This window comes from Bombyx mandarina, chromosome A1 (genome assembly GCF_030267445.1).
Source record: "Bombyx mandarina strain Sakado chromosome A1, ASM3026744v2".
In the NCBI taxonomy this organism is placed as follows: domain Eukaryota; kingdom Metazoa; phylum Arthropoda; class Insecta; order Lepidoptera; family Bombycidae; genus Bombyx; species Bombyx mandarina.
In genome coordinates, this window is record NC_143234.1 from 13,006,771 (window position 1) to 13,028,066 (window position 21,296).

Sequence of the window (21,296 nt, forward strand, 5' to 3'; positions counted from 1 at the left end):
AGTGTTTCGGGTCCCCCTCATATGTCGGTCTGGGGCCCGGCGAAGGGGGCCTAAGAAGACGACGAGCAAGCTGCCCTGCACGCGTTTTACGCAAGAGCATCCGGGTGATGGAAGGCCGGCTATCCTCGACCCACGCTGGTTCTGACCCAGCGGGGTATTTCGTAGGATAACCTATTCAAACCGGCGCCATCTAGGCGGGCTTCGGACAGCCTGCCGACCGAGAGGGCTGGTGGTCGTGGCGCTGACGATCGCTGGCCCGGCGCCGCGGCGTCCCGAGTGGGAGGGTGATGGGAGAGATGTGCTCCGCACTAAACGCTTCACTCTCCTCCCCTTGCCTTTTCATGAGTTCTGTCTCATGCGAGGGTTGGACGTTGGTTGTTGAGCGACAGGAGGTTTTAGTCGGTTCGACTCCGACATGCCCCACCCTCCATCCCCAGTGGAGGGTGGGAGTCCGGCAATTTCCTCCTGAGAAAAAAAAAAAAAAATTAGATTGACAAGGTTATGTCAAAAAATTTAGCATGCAAAACAAAATATGGGTACAGAAAATTGGCACCCACTTAATTTAGTTTAAACTTAAATTGAGGGTCATATCTATCAGTTAATTGGTAAATCAAACAAAATCAATAAATACCTAATCATGAAGACAGCTCTTATGGTGGCGGAAAAGCCATCGTTGGCCCAAAATCTAGCCAACATACTTAGCAATGGCAAATGCACTACAACTAAAGGTTACAATTTATCTAAAAGCTTTCCGCAAGTGAAATGCATTTAATTTATTCAATGAATAATTTCACATTTAAGGTATGAATACAGCATGTTCTATCCACGAATGGACCGGGATGTTCAAAAACGATTCGGTTCGTTTCAAAATGACTTCTGTCTGTGGTCACGTTATGACTTTGGATTTCACCGGGAAATACAACAATTGGGATAAGGTAGATCCCGTTGAGTTGTTCATCTGTCCGACGGAAAAGAAAGAATCGATGCCACGACTTAGGATACCGGCTTTTCTAGCCCAGGAGTCAAGGGGTTGTGATTATCTAATACTGTGGTTGGATTGTGATAAAGAAGGGGAGAATATTTGCTTCGAGGTAAGTTTCGTGTAATTGAACATTTAATACAGCTGTTTATTTACTACTTTCAAGTTAAAGAGAATTAACATTCATAAAAACCTTGGTCATTCATTCAAAATTGCTTCGGGTTGTATTAGAAGCAATGGTAATCACATTCCACATCTTTTTAATCATACCACCTAATACTTAATGTCCCTAATCAGCAATGTGAGGGCCAAATTGCTGCAGCTTATTTCTAAAGACTTTCAAACCTCATTCAACAAAGATATGCCTCAAAATTCAAGAGGATTGCTACTTTGCTGAGCTATTTCATGAACCTATTTAAATGCAAAAATTATTTAAAGCTTACCATAAGTTTTATGTGTATACAAAAGTAGGTGTATAGATACATATCTTTCATCTATATATTAAAATGTGAAACAAAAACTTTGTAGCCTTTTATGAAAATTGTGCCGTTGGAAGAGTATGAAAGGACAATGCCCAAAAGTGGGCCAACTTTATGTCTAAACTATTTGTACTTAAAAACTATGCCTTATTTTTTTACGTTGTTTAGTTTATGCATCAACATTTCTTTCGCCCAGGTATTGTTTTACAAAAAAATAAATTACTTATTTGATAACATCCCAAAACTTAGTGCCATAGTTTTTAAATTCGTCAATAGGCAAAGGGCTTGTTAGTCCATACAGCCTTATAGTAAACCTATATGCTGCCAAACGAAAGAGTTGTCTGTGACTTGAACAACAAATAAAAAGCTAATGGTTATAATTCACAGACTTTTTAGTTTATTTTTGTTCAATTCAATATTTATATATTGTAATGATAATTATTACTTAAAACCATGAGTTATTTTATTTAATATTTTTAGATATTAATGATTCCATTAGTAAAAATCTCAATGGCCTACCATTACTCTATTCTTATTATATATAATATGATCAGAGAGTTTTAGCAGCAACCCGAGTGAAGCGTCACTTGAAGTTTTATTTTAATGTTTTTTTAATAGTTTATTGTGTAATTTGTATTATTTGTATTTGTAATATTGTGTATAAAAGGTCTGAGCAAACTCATGCTCAGTCAATGTGGTATTCGTCGAGTTGACGTCAAAACTCCCAAAAAGCAATAAAAATAGATACACCGGCTTTTTATTGCCATAAAAAATTTATAACTTCGACAGACTAGGCTGTATAGGCTACGCTCTTTGCCTGCTTATTGGTGAATTTAAAAACAACAACAACAATATCGTTGCCGGCTTCCGGATTTTCATTTCATTTTATTATTAATATGAGGATATAATAATAATAAAATGTACGTAAGGGCTTATTTCTAGCAACATTAACCAGTATTAACTTATTTAATACTGTAAATAATTATGAGAGCGATGATTGATTTCGAAGAAAACAATTAACAACTTAATTTTAGCTGCAGAAAAAAACAGATTTCTCTTAAACCTGGGTGAGAATATAAAAATCGTTTTCTGAATATGAAACGATATTTCTTTGTCTATCAAATTAAGTGAAAACCATCATGACAGGACAACTTTTTTTAGGGGCCCAAACGCCCATACAAAATGGGCATTGTCTTTTACCACATAGAGAAGCAGGATTTTTTAATTTAAATTATGCTAAAAAAATACATTAAATCAATAAAAAAAACATTATACACACGCACGCACGCACGCACGCACGCACGCACGCACGCACGCACGCACGCACGCACGCACGCACGCACGCACGCACGCACACACGCACACACACACTCCCACACACACACACAGACACACACACACACACACACACACACACACACACACACACACGCACACACACACACACACACACACACACACACACACACACTCCCACACACACACACACACACACACACACACACACGCGCACACACGCGCACACACACACACACACACACACACACACACACACACACACGCACACACACACACAAACACACACACACACACACACCATGCATATAAGTATTATCTTTTTTTATTACCAAACTTTGTTATTATTTAAAGTCTGGTCAAATTGAGGATAGATTTATATTGTTTCTCTTTAATATTATTTGTCTAATTTAATACCCTTGGTGAAATCTGTGATTAAAGAGGTCTTTGAACAATAGAATCATAATAATGTACAAACTTATAATTTCAATTCATTATGGTCAAGTTTCGACCACTGGCTGACCACTAGTACTATGAAATGGTTGGATTGATTTTGATAACATTTCTCGCCATCCCATGTAGACTAAATAAAAAAATCTATTGGCCTGTTAATATGTAGGCAACCTATATTTTGGGATTCTCTTATTCTTACCCTTTATTTTTGCAGTAAGACTATAAAGAAGAATGATAGTAATAATGCTAGGGGCATTCAATTATAAAGCATTAAGTTTTAAGTTCATATCTTTGTCATATGTTCATATCTTCATATGTTCATATCATAACTTGAGTTTATTTCATCATCTGATATTTAAAAATTGTATAGTTATTTCACCATTCAACCTCAAAGGTTTGAACTGCAATAAAAGATCTTAGATCACTACTAATACTTTACCACACGGTTTCACTATAATGAGTTTTTGATAATCATGACTTATTTAAGTTGAATTTAAAGCTTTGGTATTGTATTAATTCTTTCTTGGGCTACTTACCAGGACTTACTTAATACTTACCAGGATTTTCTTCAACTACATATGTAATTATCCCTTTTATCTCAATTTACATTAAGAGGTCCAGTGCTACATCTAGGAATACATTTAAATTATTATATACATTTATAGGAAACCTTAATTTTCTGAGTATCAATCAATTCATATTCATGAAATATAAATAAAACGAGTCAAGGGAAAGTTTTTCTGAAACTCTTAAAGACTAGCACATAAACAGTCCAGGCATCCTGTCCTGTTTAAATTAAGAATAAATAAATAGATAAATTAAATTTTTGTTGTAGGTAATGAGTTGCGTGCAACCTTATATGAAAGGAGATGTTCTTTCGCCCCTTGTTACCTACCGGGCCCACTTTTCGGCTATCACAGAAAAGGACATCAAAGCAGCCATGCTGAATCTCGGAAGACCCAATGAAAATCAATCTAGAAGTGTTGATGCTCGTCAAGAACTCGATTTGAGAATTGGATGTGCTTTTACTAGATTTCAAACTAAATATTTTCAAGGTATTTGTTGAATGTTAGTGTGGCATCAAAGACAAAAGGGAAATGCAGTGTTTCTTATTATAGATGTATATAGTTTAGATAGATAGTAATTCTTAGTATAGATGTGAAAATGAATGAGCTTTGAACACACCTGGCTGTGTTAATTAGGGGACTATGTCCAGCAGTGAGTGTCAATGTGTTGAAAAATAGGGCTTTACTGTGAACTCAAAAACTCATGAATAAGCTATAGTAAGCTGTAGTAAGCTGTCATTGAACCACAGCATAGTGATATGACTGCACTAAGTATTTTTGTGATGGGCTACCGAAATAAGGACATCAGTTGGTGAGACCTATGTTCATCAGTGGACAGTTGGAGATGGAGATGATGAGAAATGATTTTCGTAACTCACTGATAAGATACTAGCTTTAAATTTTGTTTTTCAACAGGAAGGTATGGAGATTTGGATGCTTCACTCATATCGTACGGTCCATGCCAGACTCCGACCCTGGGGTTTTGCGTGCAGCGTCACGACGAGATCCAAACCTTCAAGCCAGAAACTTACTGGGTGTTGCGTGTAACGGCTAGTACGTCTGAAGGGAGGGAATTGCCGCTTGAGTGGAAACGCGTCAGATCTTTTGAGAAGGATATTGCTAATATGTTCCTCTCAGGAATTAAGGAGTGTAAAGAAGCTACGTAAGTTTCTCTAACATGACAGACAGGTATCAGATAAATGTTGATATCTTACCGTAAAAGTTCATTGATTTAATTCATTAATTTAGATAATGGAAATATACTGTGTTTATCAAATACTAGCGACCCGCCCTCGCTTCGCTTCGGAAACTGTAATTTATTATTGATTTCTCCACTGTTTAATGGATGTTATTATAATACATATAAACCTTCCTCTTCAATCACTCTATCTATTAAAAAAACCGCATCAAAATCCCTTGCGTAGTTTTAAAGATTTAAGGATACATAGGGACAGACAGATATAGGGACAGAGAAAGCGACTTTGTTTTATACTATGTAATGATGACCAGAATTGTTGAAAAAAAAGTGAATCCTCATTTTTGCTTTATTTTTTGTGATATTTAAGTGTGATCAATATCCAAGCCAAAGAGAAAGTGAAGGCGCGTCCAACTGCTCTGAACACAGTGGAACTGATGAGGGTCGCCAGCGCCGGCCTGGGGATGGGACCGCACCATGCAATGGCGGTATGATTCATGGTTTACTTATTTTTTTTTATGGTTTATAGTAATTTATGCTTAGTGATACAGAGAGACTTGGGCTGTGATTTAAAAGAACAGAAGTCACGAACGAAACAGAATAAAAACTATTTAAAAAAAAGAACTTCTTGACTTTGATGTCGAGTTTTCGTTAATTTTTTTATAAATGGATAGAATTTGAGTTAATGATGTGTTAATGAGCTCGCGACTCAACCGATGCTAATTAGTTACTGGATCCCATGAGTGTAAGTGCCGTCACCATCCTTAGACATAAGGATAGTATCATTGCTGTTTCTGGAAACAAAACGAAAAATGTACGAACTCAGCGCAATAGTCTGAAAGTCGTCGTGGCCTAAAGCATAAGACGTCCGGTGCATTCGTATGTAGCGATGCAACGGTGTTCGAATCCCGCAGGCGGGTGCCAATTTTTCAAATGAAATACGTACTCAAGAAATGTTCACGATTGACTTCCACGGTGAAGGAATAACATCGTGTAATTAAAACCAAACCCGCAAAATTATAATTTGCGTAATCACTGGTGGTAGGACCTCTTGTGAGTCCGCACGGGTAGGTACCACCACCCTGCCTATTTCTGCCGTAAAGCAGTAATGCGTTTCGGGTTGAAGAGTGGGGCAGCCGTTGTAACTATACTGAGACCTTATATGAGAACTTATATCTCGAGGTGCGTGGCGCATTTACGTTGTAGATGTTTATGGGCTCCAGTAACCACTTAACACCAGGTGGGTTGTGAGCTCATCCACTCATCTAAGCAAAAAAAAAACATTAACATTTAATGTTACAGGACAAACAAACTCTTAGAATGAGACGAAATCAAGTTAATGTCTATTTTGAAAGCATGAGTACTACAAGATACAGTTTTATGTTTCCAGGTTGCGGAGAGGCTGTACACTCAAGGATACATCTCGTACCCTCGCACAGAAACCACCAGCTACTCAGAGCATTTTGATCTCATGTGAGTAAAGCTTCATATAAATAAACTAGCTGTACCTGTCCGCTTCGCTGGGCATTTAAAATTAACATAATTTTTTTCTCACCCCCACAAAGATTCTCGTCATTAACGCCCCCACAACTGGTGTAAGGAGTCCAACACTCATATAAATATTAGCCTATCCATTAAGTACATGTATTTTCTACATGGATATCAAGTGTCAAGTCAATCGGATGCATAGTTCAGTAGTTATAACGGAACATCCGTAAAAACCACTGTAGATTTATATATTAGTATAAATAAATAACTGGGAACAAGTCACGCACAGTTATCCGGCCCCTAAATTACGATTCCCCTGTGTTATGGGGTACCATACGTTTAAATATAAAATATAGCAAACAATTGTAAACTTGTAGATTTATAGTACACCCTGTTGAGTCTCTATATCGGGTAAGGATTAATAAGACACGTGTTCAATTAAGTGACTAACGTATAACTAGTCAGGTCATAAGTATTGTCACACAATAAAAACTTTTCTTTTAGAATGCTGGCCACAAAAAAGTTTATTGAATTCGAATTACGAATTGTTCATGAAAATAAAAATGTATACTTTTAGAATTTTACTCATTTTTACAATATGGAGTGGACGCTTAAAGAAGACCGTGTTGCAGTTATTGCGTTGCATCGTTGCGGTTACGCGTCAATTCAAATTTTTAACATACTGAAAAATTTGAATATAACCAAAAGATTCGTTTATCGTACCATCAAACGATACAATGAAGACTCTAGTGTAGATGACAGGTCAAGAAGTGGTCGCCCTCGGTCTGTTAGGACTCCAGCAGTGATAAAAGCTGTGAAGGCGCGAATTCAAAGAAATCCCAAACGTAAGCAGAAACTGTTGGCCCTTCAGATGGGGTTAAGCAGAACCACGGTGAAAAGGGTGTTAAATGAAGACTTTGAGCTTCGGGCATATCGAAGAAAAACAGGACATCGTTTGAATGCTCGTCTAATGGACCTGAGACTGAAGAGATGCCGCGCTTTGTTGAAGCGGTACGCGGGAAAAAAATATCGGGAAATTCTTTTTTCGGATGAAAAAATTTTTACCGTAGAAGAGAGCTACAACAAACAAAATGATAAGGTGTACGCACACAGTAGTGAAGAAGCGAGCAACCGTATTCCGCGTGTCCAACGAGGTCATTTTCCATCCTCGCTCATGGTATGGTTGGGAGTTTCTTATTGGGGCTTAACAGAGGTACATTTTTGTGAGAAAGGTGTAAAAACGAATGCAGTTATGTATCAAAATACAGTCCTGACGAACCTTGTGGAACCTGTTTCTCATACCATGTTCAATAACAGGCACTGGGTATTCCAACAAGATTCGGCGCCAGCTCATAGAGCGAAGAGCACACAAGACTGGCTGGCGGCGCGTGAAATCGACTTCATCCGGCACGAAGACTGGCCCTCCTCCAGTCCAGATTTGAATCCGTTAGATTACAAGATATGGCAACACTTGGAGGAAAAGGCGTGCTCAAAAGCCTCATCCCAATTTGGAGTCACTCAAGACATCCTTGATTAAGGCAGCCGCCGATATTGACATGGACCTCGTTCGTGCTGCGATAGACGACTGGCCGCGCAGATTGAAGGCCTGTATTGAAAATCACGGAGGTCATTTTGAATAAACTTTAGTGTCATAAGAATCTATGTTTTGTTAAGTTCATTTTGGTATATGAATGGTTACATAATGAATAAACTTGTTTCAATTATTTTACATTAAACATGTGACAGAATTTATGAACTGACTAGGTATTAGGGTTACAATCTAACGTGCTATCGATAGCCCGACAATCCCGAGACTGACGTAGCATCATTGCAATATATACCTCTAACATATACATATAATTATTAGTTGCTATGGGGACATTTGTGGTCCCTATAACCCTGTAGGAGAAGGTCGTAAAGTCTAGGACCGTCATCGGCTAGTGGCATCTAGCATCTTGGTAGTATGTAGCGGCTTTAACTGTGCCCTATGTATTGCTGATGCCGATGCTGATGTTGATGCTGATGATAAACTGGTTGTAGGGCCTCTTGTGAGTCCGCGCGGGCAGGTACCACCACCCTGCCTATTTCTGCCGTGAAGCGGTAATGCGTTTCGGTTTGAAGGGTGGGGCAGTCGTTGTAACTATACTTGAGATCTTAGAACTTATATCTCAAGGTGGGTGTCGGCATTTTCGTTGGGCTCTATGGGCTCCAGTAACTACTTAACACCAGGTGGTCTGTGAGCTCGTCCACCCATTTAAGCAATAAAAAAAAAATTGACTCTCGGTAGTATGTAGCGGGTCGACTGTGCCCTATGCATTGTTGATGCCCACGAGCGATGTTGACGAGCGAGTTACCATCAACTTGGACGAAAGCTCGTCTGCTTACAAAAGAAATAAAAAGTCACTGCTATTTTTCAGGGGAACTCTCCGTCAACAGCAGAGCTCAAGTAAGTGGGGCGCAGAGGTTCGGGCACTGATCTCCAACGGCATCAACAAGCCGAAGAAGGGCCACGACGCGGGCGACCACCCCCCCATCACCCCCTTAAGGGCTGCTTGTTAGTATCGCTCCTCATTAGGGTTGACCGGTTAAAGGAACTTGACTATGGAAGTTTTAAGTTGTACTGTAGCTTAAGTGGGGGTGCTCTGTCTCTTTACCGCAAAAGGAGTTTTTTATTCGCATGGCGGATGTAAACATTGAGATTATTTGGTATAGTGTGTTATGACTACAATTATGTTAGTGATATATGGAGGGTAGATGTAAGAAGCTAAATCTTGTATAGGGAACAAGTTGGAAAAGTGTTCACCTGTAAAGAGCAAGTTATTGTTGGAAGACTCACCGAAATGGCGCTAGTGTAGGAAGTGGAGATGATGTGAATATAGCAGTTTTAAACAGTGTGAAGTGTGATAGTTTATTGCGTCGTTTTTAAAATACTTCTACTTGCCACTATGGCGTCCTTGATTGACTCTCTTTTAGCGGACACTTTTTAATGTATTGAGATGGGTTTCCCTACTCCTACCCTTAATGTAGATATACTATTGGAATATAGATAACATAATATAAAATGTGCTCAAGTAACGCCATCTATGTAGTACTGTATGTAACTCTCTTTAATCTATATATTAATACGTGAAACAAAAACTTTGTACCCCTTTTTACAAAAAATGCGCAGACGGAGTAGTCTGAAATTTCCCACACTTATAGAGAAGGAGTGCAAAATGCTAATTTTTTTTATTATGCCTAAGAAATACATTAAATCAATTAAATAACACACGACGCACACAGACATGCATACATACTCTTTGTTTATTGTCAAACTTTTGTCATTGTTTAGTCTGTGGTCAAATTGAGAATAGATTAATATTGTTTTTTTTTTTATTGCTTAGATTAGTGGACGAGCTCACAGCCCACCTGGTGTTAAGCGGTTACCGAAACCCATAGACATCTACAATGTAAATGCGCCACCCACCTTGAGATATAAGTTCTAAAGTCTCAGATAGTTACGACTGCCCCACCCTTCAAGCCTAGTATAATCTAGTATAGCCCCTCGAGGTTACTAGGATAGGTAGAAATAAAAGAACGAGTGTAATGTCAGTGTCATTGTCCGCAGCGGAGTCGGAGCTGGAGGGCGACATGTGGCGCATCTACGACTACGTGACGCGGCACTTCATAGCGACGCTGTCGCGCGACTGCAAGTTCCTCTCCACCACCATCACCTTCCGCATCGCCGCCGAGACCTTCCACTACACCGGCAACGCGCTGCTCGACGCCGGCTACACCGAGCTCATGCACTGGCAGGTCCGTCGCCTCCTCCACCACTCCACCCTCGGAACTTTAATTAAATATAATGCTTGGGTTTACTTAGAAAAATGGTGCGCGTACAACTTAGTGCGAGTGAAAGAAGTGAAACTTCTTTGCGGTGTGTAGTATAGTGGTTATCTTCATTTTTCATCCTTATATCAAACTCTTGTAACAGGGAATGCTGTGTATAAGAGAAATGACCTAGCTCGCTTTGTCATTTCCCTCTATCCACGGTCGAGTGCTTCGCGAGACGCACTGTTTATTTTCTCACTCTCGCTCTTCCTAAATTGTATCTTTTCTCTCTAGCCGTAACGTATCTGTCGCGAGTTAAATTTTACCTAAAGAAGTTTCACTTCAAAAATCGATTTATAATATTTGAAGCCTGACTTAGTCGTATCAGTCGATGTGAGACGCATCGGATCAGATATTTGTAATTAAAATGTTTTTAGGAGTAACTAGCTTCTGCACGCGGCCTCGTCTGCTCATAAATGAACTCTCCCAAGATTACGTTTTACCCAAATTCATGATTATTATTGCTCGGGTTGCTCAATTCTTCAAGCCGTTATTTTCTTTCGACGCGAAACAAGGAATTAAGAATTTTTGTTATGATAATAAAACGTCATTAGTCTATGGGAATATGGTGGGGATTTCTTCGCAACAGAAAGTGGCCATGTCACTCATCTGACCCAAAGTTATCACTTTAAAATATTTATGTTAATCAAATATTTATGTTAAGCCGACTTGACCTAATAGGTGTATGGCTCTAATAAAGAATTAAAAAAAAAATCCATTTCTACTTTGGCAGTTAATGACAAAGGGAAGATCTTATATCGAATAATATAAGGCAAATATCTTACGTTGTATGATGACTGCCGCCACATTACATTTTGACGTGGAAGAGAGACAAAAAACAAACAGGCATTTCCATATTTATTACTATAGATTGAAGTCCGGATATGCTTAGTATAGTTAGGGGGGGCATTTTAAGTAATATTGCAATGCCCCTAGGAATACATATTTTTTGAGTCAAAAGTAACCTTTCATCATCATCATCAACAGCCCACAGTCGTCCACTGCTGGACATTTTTTACTGGTGGTAGGACCTCTTGTGAGTCCGCACGGGTAGGTACCACCGCCCCGCCTATTTCTGCCGTGAAGCAGTAATGCGTTTCGGTTTGAAGGGTGGGGCAGCCGTTGTAACTATACTGAGACCTTAGAACTTATATCTCAAGGTGTGTGGCGCATTTACGTTGTAGATATCTATGGGTTACAGTAACCACTTAACACCAGGTGGTCTGTGAGCTCGTCCACACATCTAAGCAATAAAAAAAACATAGGCCTCTCCCAACACACACCACAAGTAGCCTTTACCTGTTCTTTTTTTATCAAAAAGCAAATGAGCTAAAAAGTCATGTCAAGCCATTGTTTTGTTTCGGCGTGTAATATGGACAAAGAGACGCACAAACATACAGACCCATTTGTAAGACGAGTGCGTGTTGTCTGCAGGCGTTCGGCAAGGACGAGTTCGTGCCGACGCTGCACGTGGACGACGTGCTGCGCGCGCACGACCACCGCCTCGTGGAGTGCCAGACCGCGCCGCCTGACTACCTCACAGAGTCCGAGGTGCCTGCTGTGTGACTCTGAACCCTTCACTGAACCCTTCCTAGCAATGCAGCAGACATACGACTAAACCACCCTGTATACGATCAAACTGCTTGTCAAATTTTACGTGCCTGTCAAATAATTTGACAGTATGCAGCTTTGCTTGACGCGTTCGTGAAACAGTCTATGTAGGACTTTTTGGCGGGTATGCGAGGAGTGAAGTTGTGTGATTTGTTTTATTTTGTCTATTTAGCGTTTCTTCAGGTTTAAATGTGTAATAACGGTGGTTTATTAACTGTTTCATATCTGTGAAAGTGCGCAAACGTCGCGCAGTTGATTAATGTCTCAAATTAATCATCTTCATTTCATTTCACTCCATATTATCATTTTTCATAAAATTAAAAATATAAATTAAATTAAAATAAGACTTGACTTAAAGGTCTTAGTCACCAGGTCATAAAATCCCTTAAAAAACAAACAAGTTTGAACGTGTATAGGGATGTTTGTACAACAAGATCTCAGTCGTTGCTCGACACGACGTCTCGTTACGGCAAGGAGAAAACTGAATCTACGGGAAAGCTAACAAACTTGTTTGATCTTTGGGTTGATCGGTTAAGCTGTTGTTTGATGAAAACGTAAAGTTTGACAAACAAATTTGATCGTTTACAGGGCGCTTTAGTTAGAGTTAAGCCTTATGTTGCTGTGGGTAGGGAAGTTAGTTCGCGGTCCGTGGACGTCGCCATCGATCTTGAAGCTGACATGATATCGAAATCTTGGTATATAACGGCTGTAACCCCCCAACCCCCCTCTGTTACTCCCCCGACCCCAACCGGATCGTATGGCCGCAACATGGATTATACGCAATCACAATACGCCCTTTTCCAATTTAGAACTAAATAAGTAATTATACGTAAGATTTGTGCGATTTCAATTTAAATTACACAGATTTTATTATTTTTCATAGTGGAAGTCGTTTGTCGAAATATTTGTTACATTACGTATTTTTTATAATTAAATTGGGTAATTATCCATGAGCCCGGAGCCACGGCGCACGAGTGCTCACAGTACCACTGCCCAGGTCATCACCCTGATGGAGAAGCACGGCATCGGCACGGACGCGTCCATCCCGGTGCACATCAACAACATCTGCCAGAGGAACTACGTGACGGTGGGCAGCGGCCGCCGCCTCGTGCCCACCAACCTCGGCATCGTCCTCGTGCACGGATACCAGAAGGTTCGCCTGGCTCCCAAGCCTGACCCCCGCCTGACCCCCGCCTGACGTCCCGCCTGACACCCCGCGCCTGTCTTCCCGCTTGACCCCCGCCTGACCCCCTTGTCGTCCGCAGATCGACCCCGAGCTGGTGCTGCCCACGATGCGCTCGGCGGTGGAGGAGCAGCTCAACCTGATCGCCGTGGGGCGCGCGGACTTCCACGCCGTGCTGTCGCACACCACCGAGATATTCCGTAGGAAGTTTCAGTACTTCGTGAGGTCCATCGAGGGCATGGACCAGCTGTTCGAGGTCAGCTTCTCGTCGCTGAAGGCCAGCGGGAAGGCGCTGTCCAGGTGCGGCAAGTGCAGGCGCTACATGAGATACATACAGGTCAGCCGTCTACTGAGCATACTGATCTACTGAATACATAAATAATGTTTTAAATTGTAACTTTTTTTATTTTGAAACTGGCACTTAACCAACATCAGGATGGTCAATATTTTTTAAATAAATTCCATGGATTTTTTTGGTATTATTATAGCATATATATGTTATGGTTTTTATGGTTATAGTTTAGCTTAAAGGTCTTAGTTACCAGGTGTATAAAATCCCTTATTAAAAAAAAAAATGTTTGCTTAAAGGCGAAGCCTGCTCGTCTCCACTGCTCGCACTGCGACGACACGTACTGCCTGCCGCAGAACGGCACCGTCCGCATCTACCGCGAGCTCAAGTGTCCGCTCGACGACTTCGAGCTGCTCTCCTGGTCCTCCGGCAGCAAGGGGAAGAGCTTCCCCCTCTGCCCCTACTGCTACAACCATCCGCCCTTCAGGTCAGTCTGGACCGCGCGGTCCGAGGAGGCGTGTGAGCTCTCTTACCGTCGCGATGTATTTACTGGTAGCAGGACCTCTTGTGAGTCCGCACGGGTAGGTACCACCGCTTATTTCTGCCGTGAAGCAGTAATGCGTTTCGGTCTGAAGGGTGGGGCAGCCGTTGTAACTATACTGAGATCTTAGAACTTATATCTCAAGGTGGGTGGTGCATCTATGTTGTAGATGTCTATGGGCTCCAGTAACCATTTAACCCCAGGTGGGCTGTGAGCTCGTCCACTTATCTAAGCAATAAAAAAATAAAAAACGCAAAGAACGATCTCGTACCTGAAGTCGGCTTGGTGTTCGGCAGCTTCAGTGATCGGTTACCAACAGACGTGTCGTGAGCTCCTTAGTCATCACGGTTTTATTAGTAGACTTTTTATTTAATCGTCCTTAGCTTAGACTATTCAAACTACTCGTGGTTGGGTAGGTGAGATCATGAGTTAAACTTGAGAGAATTTGCTAACACCGGCCCTAGCAAGAGCGGTGTTTTGCTAAATCTAGCACCGGATCGGAATCGCGACCTACTGAGAAGATCCGGCGAGAAACTCAGTAGATTATGTCTGAGGGTTCTCTTTTATTGCATAGTTAGGCGGATGACCTCACAGCTCACCTAGTGTTAAGTGGTTACCGGAGTCCATAAATACCTACAGCGTAAATGCCGTCACTCACCTTGAGATATAGGTTCTAAGGTCTCAGTATAGTTACACGGCTGCCCCACCCTTCAAACCGAAACGCATTACTGCTTCACGGCAGAAATAGGCAGCCAGATTAGCTAGCAGAGTAAGATGAGTGTCTGATGAGTATCTGTTTCTCAGAGAGTTAGCAAAGTCATCTAATTGTAAATATTTATTTATATATTTTTTATATGTATATATTTTTGTATATGTATTTATTTAAGTACGAGTATTTGTATCTATAAATATTATGTATGTTATATATACACATATGGTTAAGTAATATCACTATCACACTACACCTACTAAGGTTAATCTCTGCATCCCCCTAAGGTAGACTGTCAGAGAATGCCTATGGCATTAAGTCCGCCTTTATACTGTCTAGTGTATAAAGTTATAAATAAATAAATGAGTGTTGTTGTCGACAGGGACATGAAGAAGGGCTTCGGTTGCAACTCGTGCACGCATCCCACGTGTCCGTACGGCGTCAACTGGACCGGGGTCTCCGGCTGCGTCGAGTGCGAGGCCGGCGTGCTCGTGCTCGACCCCGCCGCGCCGCGCTGGAAGCTCGCCTGCAACCGGTACGTGTGCACTCACGCACGCACTCATGCTCACGCACGCACGCACATACACACGTGCGTACATACACATACACGCACGAAACGTACACACGCACGCACACATACACGCGCACACCCAAACACACGCATGCACGGGCATTCACACACGCCCGCACGTACACATACAAACACATGTACTCAACATACAACACCTACGCACGCAACATACACACGCACGCACTCTCACACGCACATGCACGTACACGCACACGCAACATACACACGCACGCACTTGCGTTGTCTCCACGGCGGTCGTCTGCTGCAGGTGCGACGTGATCATAAACATATTCGAGGACGCGGCGCGCGTGTCGGTGTGCGAGCAGGCGTGCGCGGCGTGCGGCGCGCAGCTGGTGGCGGTGGAGTACCGGCCCGAGCGGACCCGCCTGCCGGCCGCGCTCACCGAGATGACGGCCTGCCTCTACTGCGAGCCCATCTTCAGCGCCCTGGTCAGTGCAAGCCGAAATAACATTATTTGTGACGTCATTTCTGGCCTAAATGAACGACGACCTAACACATCCCTATTCCTGTCTAGGGTCTATTCCCTGAATAGGGATGTGTTAGTATAAGTAGATAGATAGATGATAGATCGTCGGTCATTTCGACCTCAAATGACGTCACAAATAATGTTATTTCGACCGATTACCATACATACAAATTTTTTTTATTGCTTAGATTCTTAGATGGATAGCGAGCTCACAGCCCATCTGGTGTTAAGTGGTTACTGGAGCCCATAGACATCTACAACGTAAATTAAACGCATTACTGCTTCACGACAGAAATAGGCAGGTTGGTGGTACCTACTCGCGCGGACTCACAAGAGGTCCTACCGCCAGTAATTACGCAAATAATAATTTTGCGGGTTTGATTTTTATTACACGATGTTATTCCTTCACCGTGAAAGTCAATCGTGAACATTTGTTGAGTACGTATTTCATTAGAAAAATTGGTACCCGCCTGCAGGATTTGAACACCGGAGCATCGCTCAACACGAATGCACCGACGTCTTATCCCTTAGGCCACGACGTCTTTTAATGACACAACTTCACTCCTCGCGTTCCCGCCAAAAAGTCCGATGCATAATAACTAAAATCAGCGCATGTAAACTTGTCGCAGGTTGAGAAGCACCGTGCGGTGACGTCACGCGCGGGCGGCGGCGCGGCGCGGGGCGCGGGGCGGGGCGGTCGGCCGCGGGTGCACAAGCACCGGGCCAAGCAGCCCAAGGACAAGATGGCGCTCCTAGCCGCGTACTTTGTATGACCAGCCGCCCTCACCCTCCTCCCCCCGGGAACGTGAGCCGCGCGTCGCGTCACAAAACGTCGCAACTCCAATACGAACGAGTTGCCAAAATCGATTTTATTGCTAGCACTTGACACGTGTTTTACGTGTATACTTTTTGCTCTACTCCTATCGACTAATCTTCAGAGAAACATTAGAAACAATCATGTTCGATTATAATTTTCGATTTGGGATATCCATGATTATGAACATACAATGTTATGCATTTATTATATCGATAAATATGCTATTATTTGACTCGTATCAAAAACGTCTTTACGTTTATTGTAATAGCTTCGTTTTAATGTTTTTAATTAAATATATATATGGACCGTTTATTTTGAAAGTGGTGTAAGTCCATTTTCTTTTGTTTCGAGAAAATTAAATTAATATTTGTTGATTTAAAAATACAGGCAAATCATATGAGGTCTGGCATTGTTTCTATTGTTTTATCAACATTTAATTTGTTTATATAAATTTGTTTTTGGCTAATTAGACTACGATAACACATATTTATGTGCTGTAAATGGACTTACACCACTTTCAAAATAAACGGTCCATATATATAAATTAATTGTTGTTCGTTAGCTTCGCTAAAACACGAGAACGGCTGGACCGATTTTGCTAATTTTGGTCTTGAATTATTTGTGGAAGTCCAGAGAACGTCTAAAGGTAGATATATATGAAAATGGTCGGAATTAAATAAAAATAACTTGTTTTTCCTTTGATGTGTCCCCCGTCGGATGGATTAGTTTTGTTTGTGTTAAGTTTATTTTATACACAAGTTTAGGTCTTTTATTTATCGATTGAGGCACTACGAAGTCTGCCGGGTCAGCTAGTTACGATATAATTAATATTGAAAGGCACTACACATATTGTGTATATGTGTGTATATTGCTCACGCCCCTTGTAGCTCAAGAGTGGGGCGAACTGGTGAAGAAACTTTTTTTTTTATCCTACCTAAGCTGATAGCTTTGAGGGGCTATGTCAGCGTAACCGGGCGAGTAGATGTGCTCACGGGGCTCAAACCGGGAGTGTTGCTAACACTGGCCCTAGCAAGAGCAGTGCTTCGCAGAATCTACCACCGGATCGGAAACGCGATTCACTGAGAAGATCCGACGAGAAACTCAGTGGGCTGGGTCTGTAGGTTAATTTACTCGTCGAGCCCTTCGTCGCCAGCCACGGGTTTGACGAGAACGATGACCGGTGCTTGAGGTACTTAAAAGCACCGTTTGTGGATCGGGAGAAACCTTAGAGATCTGGATCATTAAGGGATTTTCAATTGAGTTTTAAAATCATACTCTGTGTGTTAAGTGCGAGTTTTTTAACGTTCTCGATAACGTAAAAGTTATGATTTAGAATGGGATCGTTTGCCTACGTTTGCCGCTAGGGGCGCTGTTTCAAATGCATACAAAATTGGGTTAACTTTTACGCTACCGAGAACGTTAAAAAACTCGCACTAAGCACACTGTTGAATCTGTCTGTAGCATACATACGTAGTTGTAGTGTAGTGTTCATGTATAACATATGCTGATTAAATCATGTCTCTTTCTAATCTACTAAATTTTGTATGGTTTGATAATGTTGTATTATAGAAATAGAACTTGTTTTATTTGTGAATATGATATCGTCGCTTACGTAGAGCAAGACTTACAAGTTAACGCTTACAAGTTAATCTATTAATAAGTCTATAGTTTGTATGTTTCTTGATATAAGAACAATTCGAATCAACCATTATTATGCTTTTGAAGTGATAGCTTCGGTAAACCGCTACGTTACGTGACGCGTTACGGCGTTAGTCTGTCTAGCTTCCCTCTCTCTCACGCATACGGCATCGGTACTGGAAACGAGTGTAATTCCTAACTATTTATATAAATTTTTCAATTCAAGTTACAATTTTTCTTACATTATTATATTAAGATACATAAAATTTAAGTAATAACCTAAGATTTTCTCAAGTAAAATAGTTCAACTTAGATTAGCTTAAGCCACGGAATAGATAAATAAGGTTGGAATGGTAAAGTAGGCGGGGCAAGCGTGCCACAGTTATGATTGTACAAACATAACTCGACCGATTCTTTCATTCACCGCGTTTAGTGCGCTTCGGACTACTTTGGCGAACAGATCTCCGCTTTATAGTGCCGTGTTGTGCAATTATAACTTGTAAAACAAAAAGTCAGACCTCAAGTATAGAGCGAGGAGGTATATCTTTCGATCGGTAAGTCGAAATTACCATTTAATTACAATATTATTTGTCTAAAACATAAAAATATACTGAGCATTATGAAATTCCAAACATTAACAATATTATTGCAGCAAGTTATAAATAGCATACATTGCGCGATGTGTACTCGCCCAATGAACGCAATGACCAAGTCAGCTTCCAATGTACTACATGCATTGCGTTCTCTACACTGCAATCTTTGAAATTTCGGCCTTTGCCCTGATTGGCCGTGGTGCAGTTTGTCGATAGTGAGGTGACCATGTGGTGAAATAAAATCATCGACAGAATTCTCGACTATATTTACATTTGATATGGATAATTTTTGCATTATTTTATATTTAATTAATGATACCTAGTATATTCTTAGTGAGACGTATTTTGAGTAAAATAAATATGTATTATTATTATTGAATTATTATCATTGAATTAATGTGAAGGTATAATATAAAGGGACATGTAGACCTCTCATTTACGGGTATTTACTATATTGTCTAAGACGTATTAAAATCTAAGTAATATGCTATTTGACTTATGCAGTAAATTAAAAATTTTAGGTTTCCTAAAGAACCTAACGCCAGGGAACAATGGATTGACGTGACAGGTAGAGGAAACTGGAGACAAAGACGAGTACTATTTGCTCTAAATATTTTACTGAAAATGATTTTACCATAAAAAAATCAGAATACACTTAGTTTTGAAAAATTCATTCGCAATTAATAGCAAGCGCCAACTGCTTAACAAATACGTTTTATTCCATGGACAGTGACTATTTGTAATTAATAAAAGTAAAATAGTTTTCTTTTTCAATATTATTTCATGTTTCATTTTCTCCATTCATTCGTCAGATAATTTATCGATAAAGAATATCGATTTTATCAAGCACTAGCGTGTATGAACATTTTTATTGCCTTTTTGCGTGTGTGAGTGTGTATGCTTACGGGTGTTTTGTGCTAGTTTGCGAACGAATATCTGTCCTGAGATTTATGTGTGGGTGTTTTTGTTGTGTGCGAAATACTTGTAATCACAGTATGTGTATGTGTAGAAATTAAAATAGTGGGGATGAAGCGTTGACACTGGTTCTAATACAAAATTAGAGCAAAGGCCTTTCCAACCTTATTTATCTATTCCGTGGCTTAAGCTATCACTTGTGTCGGGCGTCCCGAGACGCATATTTGGTTATATTTGTATATGCGTGTGTAACATTTGTATTTATAATATATAAATGAATGTCATCAACTATGTAATGTTTTATTTGACCTCGTGTTTTGGTTGCTTAGGTTTTGCAACTCAGTCGGTTTAGTGTTGCGTTCTACGGAGCTTCTAATTATCGCTTCAGATTGGGTATGATTGACGGTATTTTGTTTTAGCTTGAACGCTATTTTTGGAGTTTACTCCTTTAGAATCGATTTACATATATAGGCCCGGGGTATGAAAATTATGGGGACCAAAATCGTACTAGCATGTCACACGAAATGCGTTATGCGCATTTCGTGTGACATGCTAGTACATGCGCCGGCAGTCCGCCACAAAGCCTCGTACTGATCGCGCGTTTCTCTCATTATTGTATTTTCATATATTTGTTAGTCGTTTGTTTTGTGTCTCGTTAATTTGTTAATAATCTGTAGTGTATCGTGTTGTCGTAATATAGAACTATTTCTCGTATTGTTTCGTTTAATTTTTTATATCCAGTAAACTCCAGTCGTGCGTCGGAGCGGACACACACACTTTTTTTTTTTTTTTTTTTTTTTCTCCTACCTAAGCTGAGAGCCTTGAGAGGCTATTTCAGCGTAACCCTAACTTTTGTAGGTGAGCTCACGGGGCTCAAACCTGATGACGTTGCTAACACGAACCCTAGCAAGAGCCGAGCTTCGCAGAATCTACCACCGGATCGGAAACGCGACCCACTGAGAAGATCCGGCGAGAAACTCAGTGGGCTGTGTCTGAGAGTTAATTTACTCGTCGAGCCCTTCGTCGCAAGCGACGGGTTCGACGAGAACGGTGACCGGTGCTTGAAGTACCTAAAAGCACCGTTAATGGATCGGGAGAATCCGAGATGACGTGTTTTGGGCGACGTCGACTGCTTTCCATTCTGTCCGCAGGATCGGGAATGTAGTTACCGGCGGCCACGATGAGAGGGTTCTCGTGTCGTGCCGCTTTATCGAAGTGGCGCATCGACGCCGACTGCATATACTTACTGGTGGACTCTAAGTCCAGGTCGACATGGAGGTCGACGTTCCTGATGAACCATGGGGCTCCGACGGCTATCCTGCAAAAACGGGATTGAATAATTTGGAATGACTTTAAGCGGGTGCGGGCCGCGTGAGCGAACACTACACTTGCATAGGTCATGACGGGGCGTATGCAAGTTTTGTAGAGTGTCACCTTATTTCTAAGGGACATTTTACTTCGCCTACATATCATCGGGTAGAGACGTCCTAGAATGAAGGCGGCACGGTCGCGTACCGTCTTGATGTGAGGGCGGAATGTCATCCTACTGTCGAGGGTTACGCCTAAATATTTGACCTTCGGGGCCCACGGTATGGGCTGGTCGAACATCGTGATTG

General features: G+C 41.1%; 1 protein-coding gene across 1 annotated transcript; it reads left to right on the forward strand.

The window, feature by feature from the left end:
• The first annotated feature begins 484 nt into the window (after positions 1-484).
• Top3beta (DNA topoisomerase 3-beta) lies at positions 485-20,394 on the forward strand. Its single transcript, XM_028178738.2, has 15 exons — positions 485-728; positions 802-1,091; positions 4,043-4,262; positions 4,689-4,935; positions 5,339-5,456; positions 6,359-6,441; positions 8,874-9,010; positions 10,064-10,251; positions 11,761-11,877; positions 12,935-13,090; positions 13,203-13,457; positions 13,709-13,896; positions 15,042-15,194; positions 15,499-15,679; positions 16,347-20,394. The coding sequence occupies exons 1-15, from the start codon at positions 638-640 to the stop codon at positions 16,488-16,490; spliced, it is 2,568 nt and encodes an 855-aa protein (XP_028034539.2). The 5' UTR covers positions 485-637; the 3' UTR covers positions 16,491-20,394.
• Positions 20,395-21,296: the final 902 nt, after the last annotated feature.

Bases quoted from the DNA above. Each gene is read 5' to 3' on its own strand.
- Top3beta (XM_028178738.2), top strand. From the start codon at position 638: ATGAAGACAGCTCTTATGGTGGCGGAAAAGCCATCGTTGGCCCAAAAT. The intron at 4,936-5,338 runs GTAAGTTTCTCT...GTGATATTTAAG, and splicing joins AAGGAGTGTAAAGAAGCTAC to TGTGATCAATATCCAAGCCA. The intron at 11,878-12,934 runs GTGCCTGCTGTG...ACCACTGCCCAG, and splicing joins ACTACCTCACAGAGTCCGAG to GTCATCACCCTGATGGAGAA.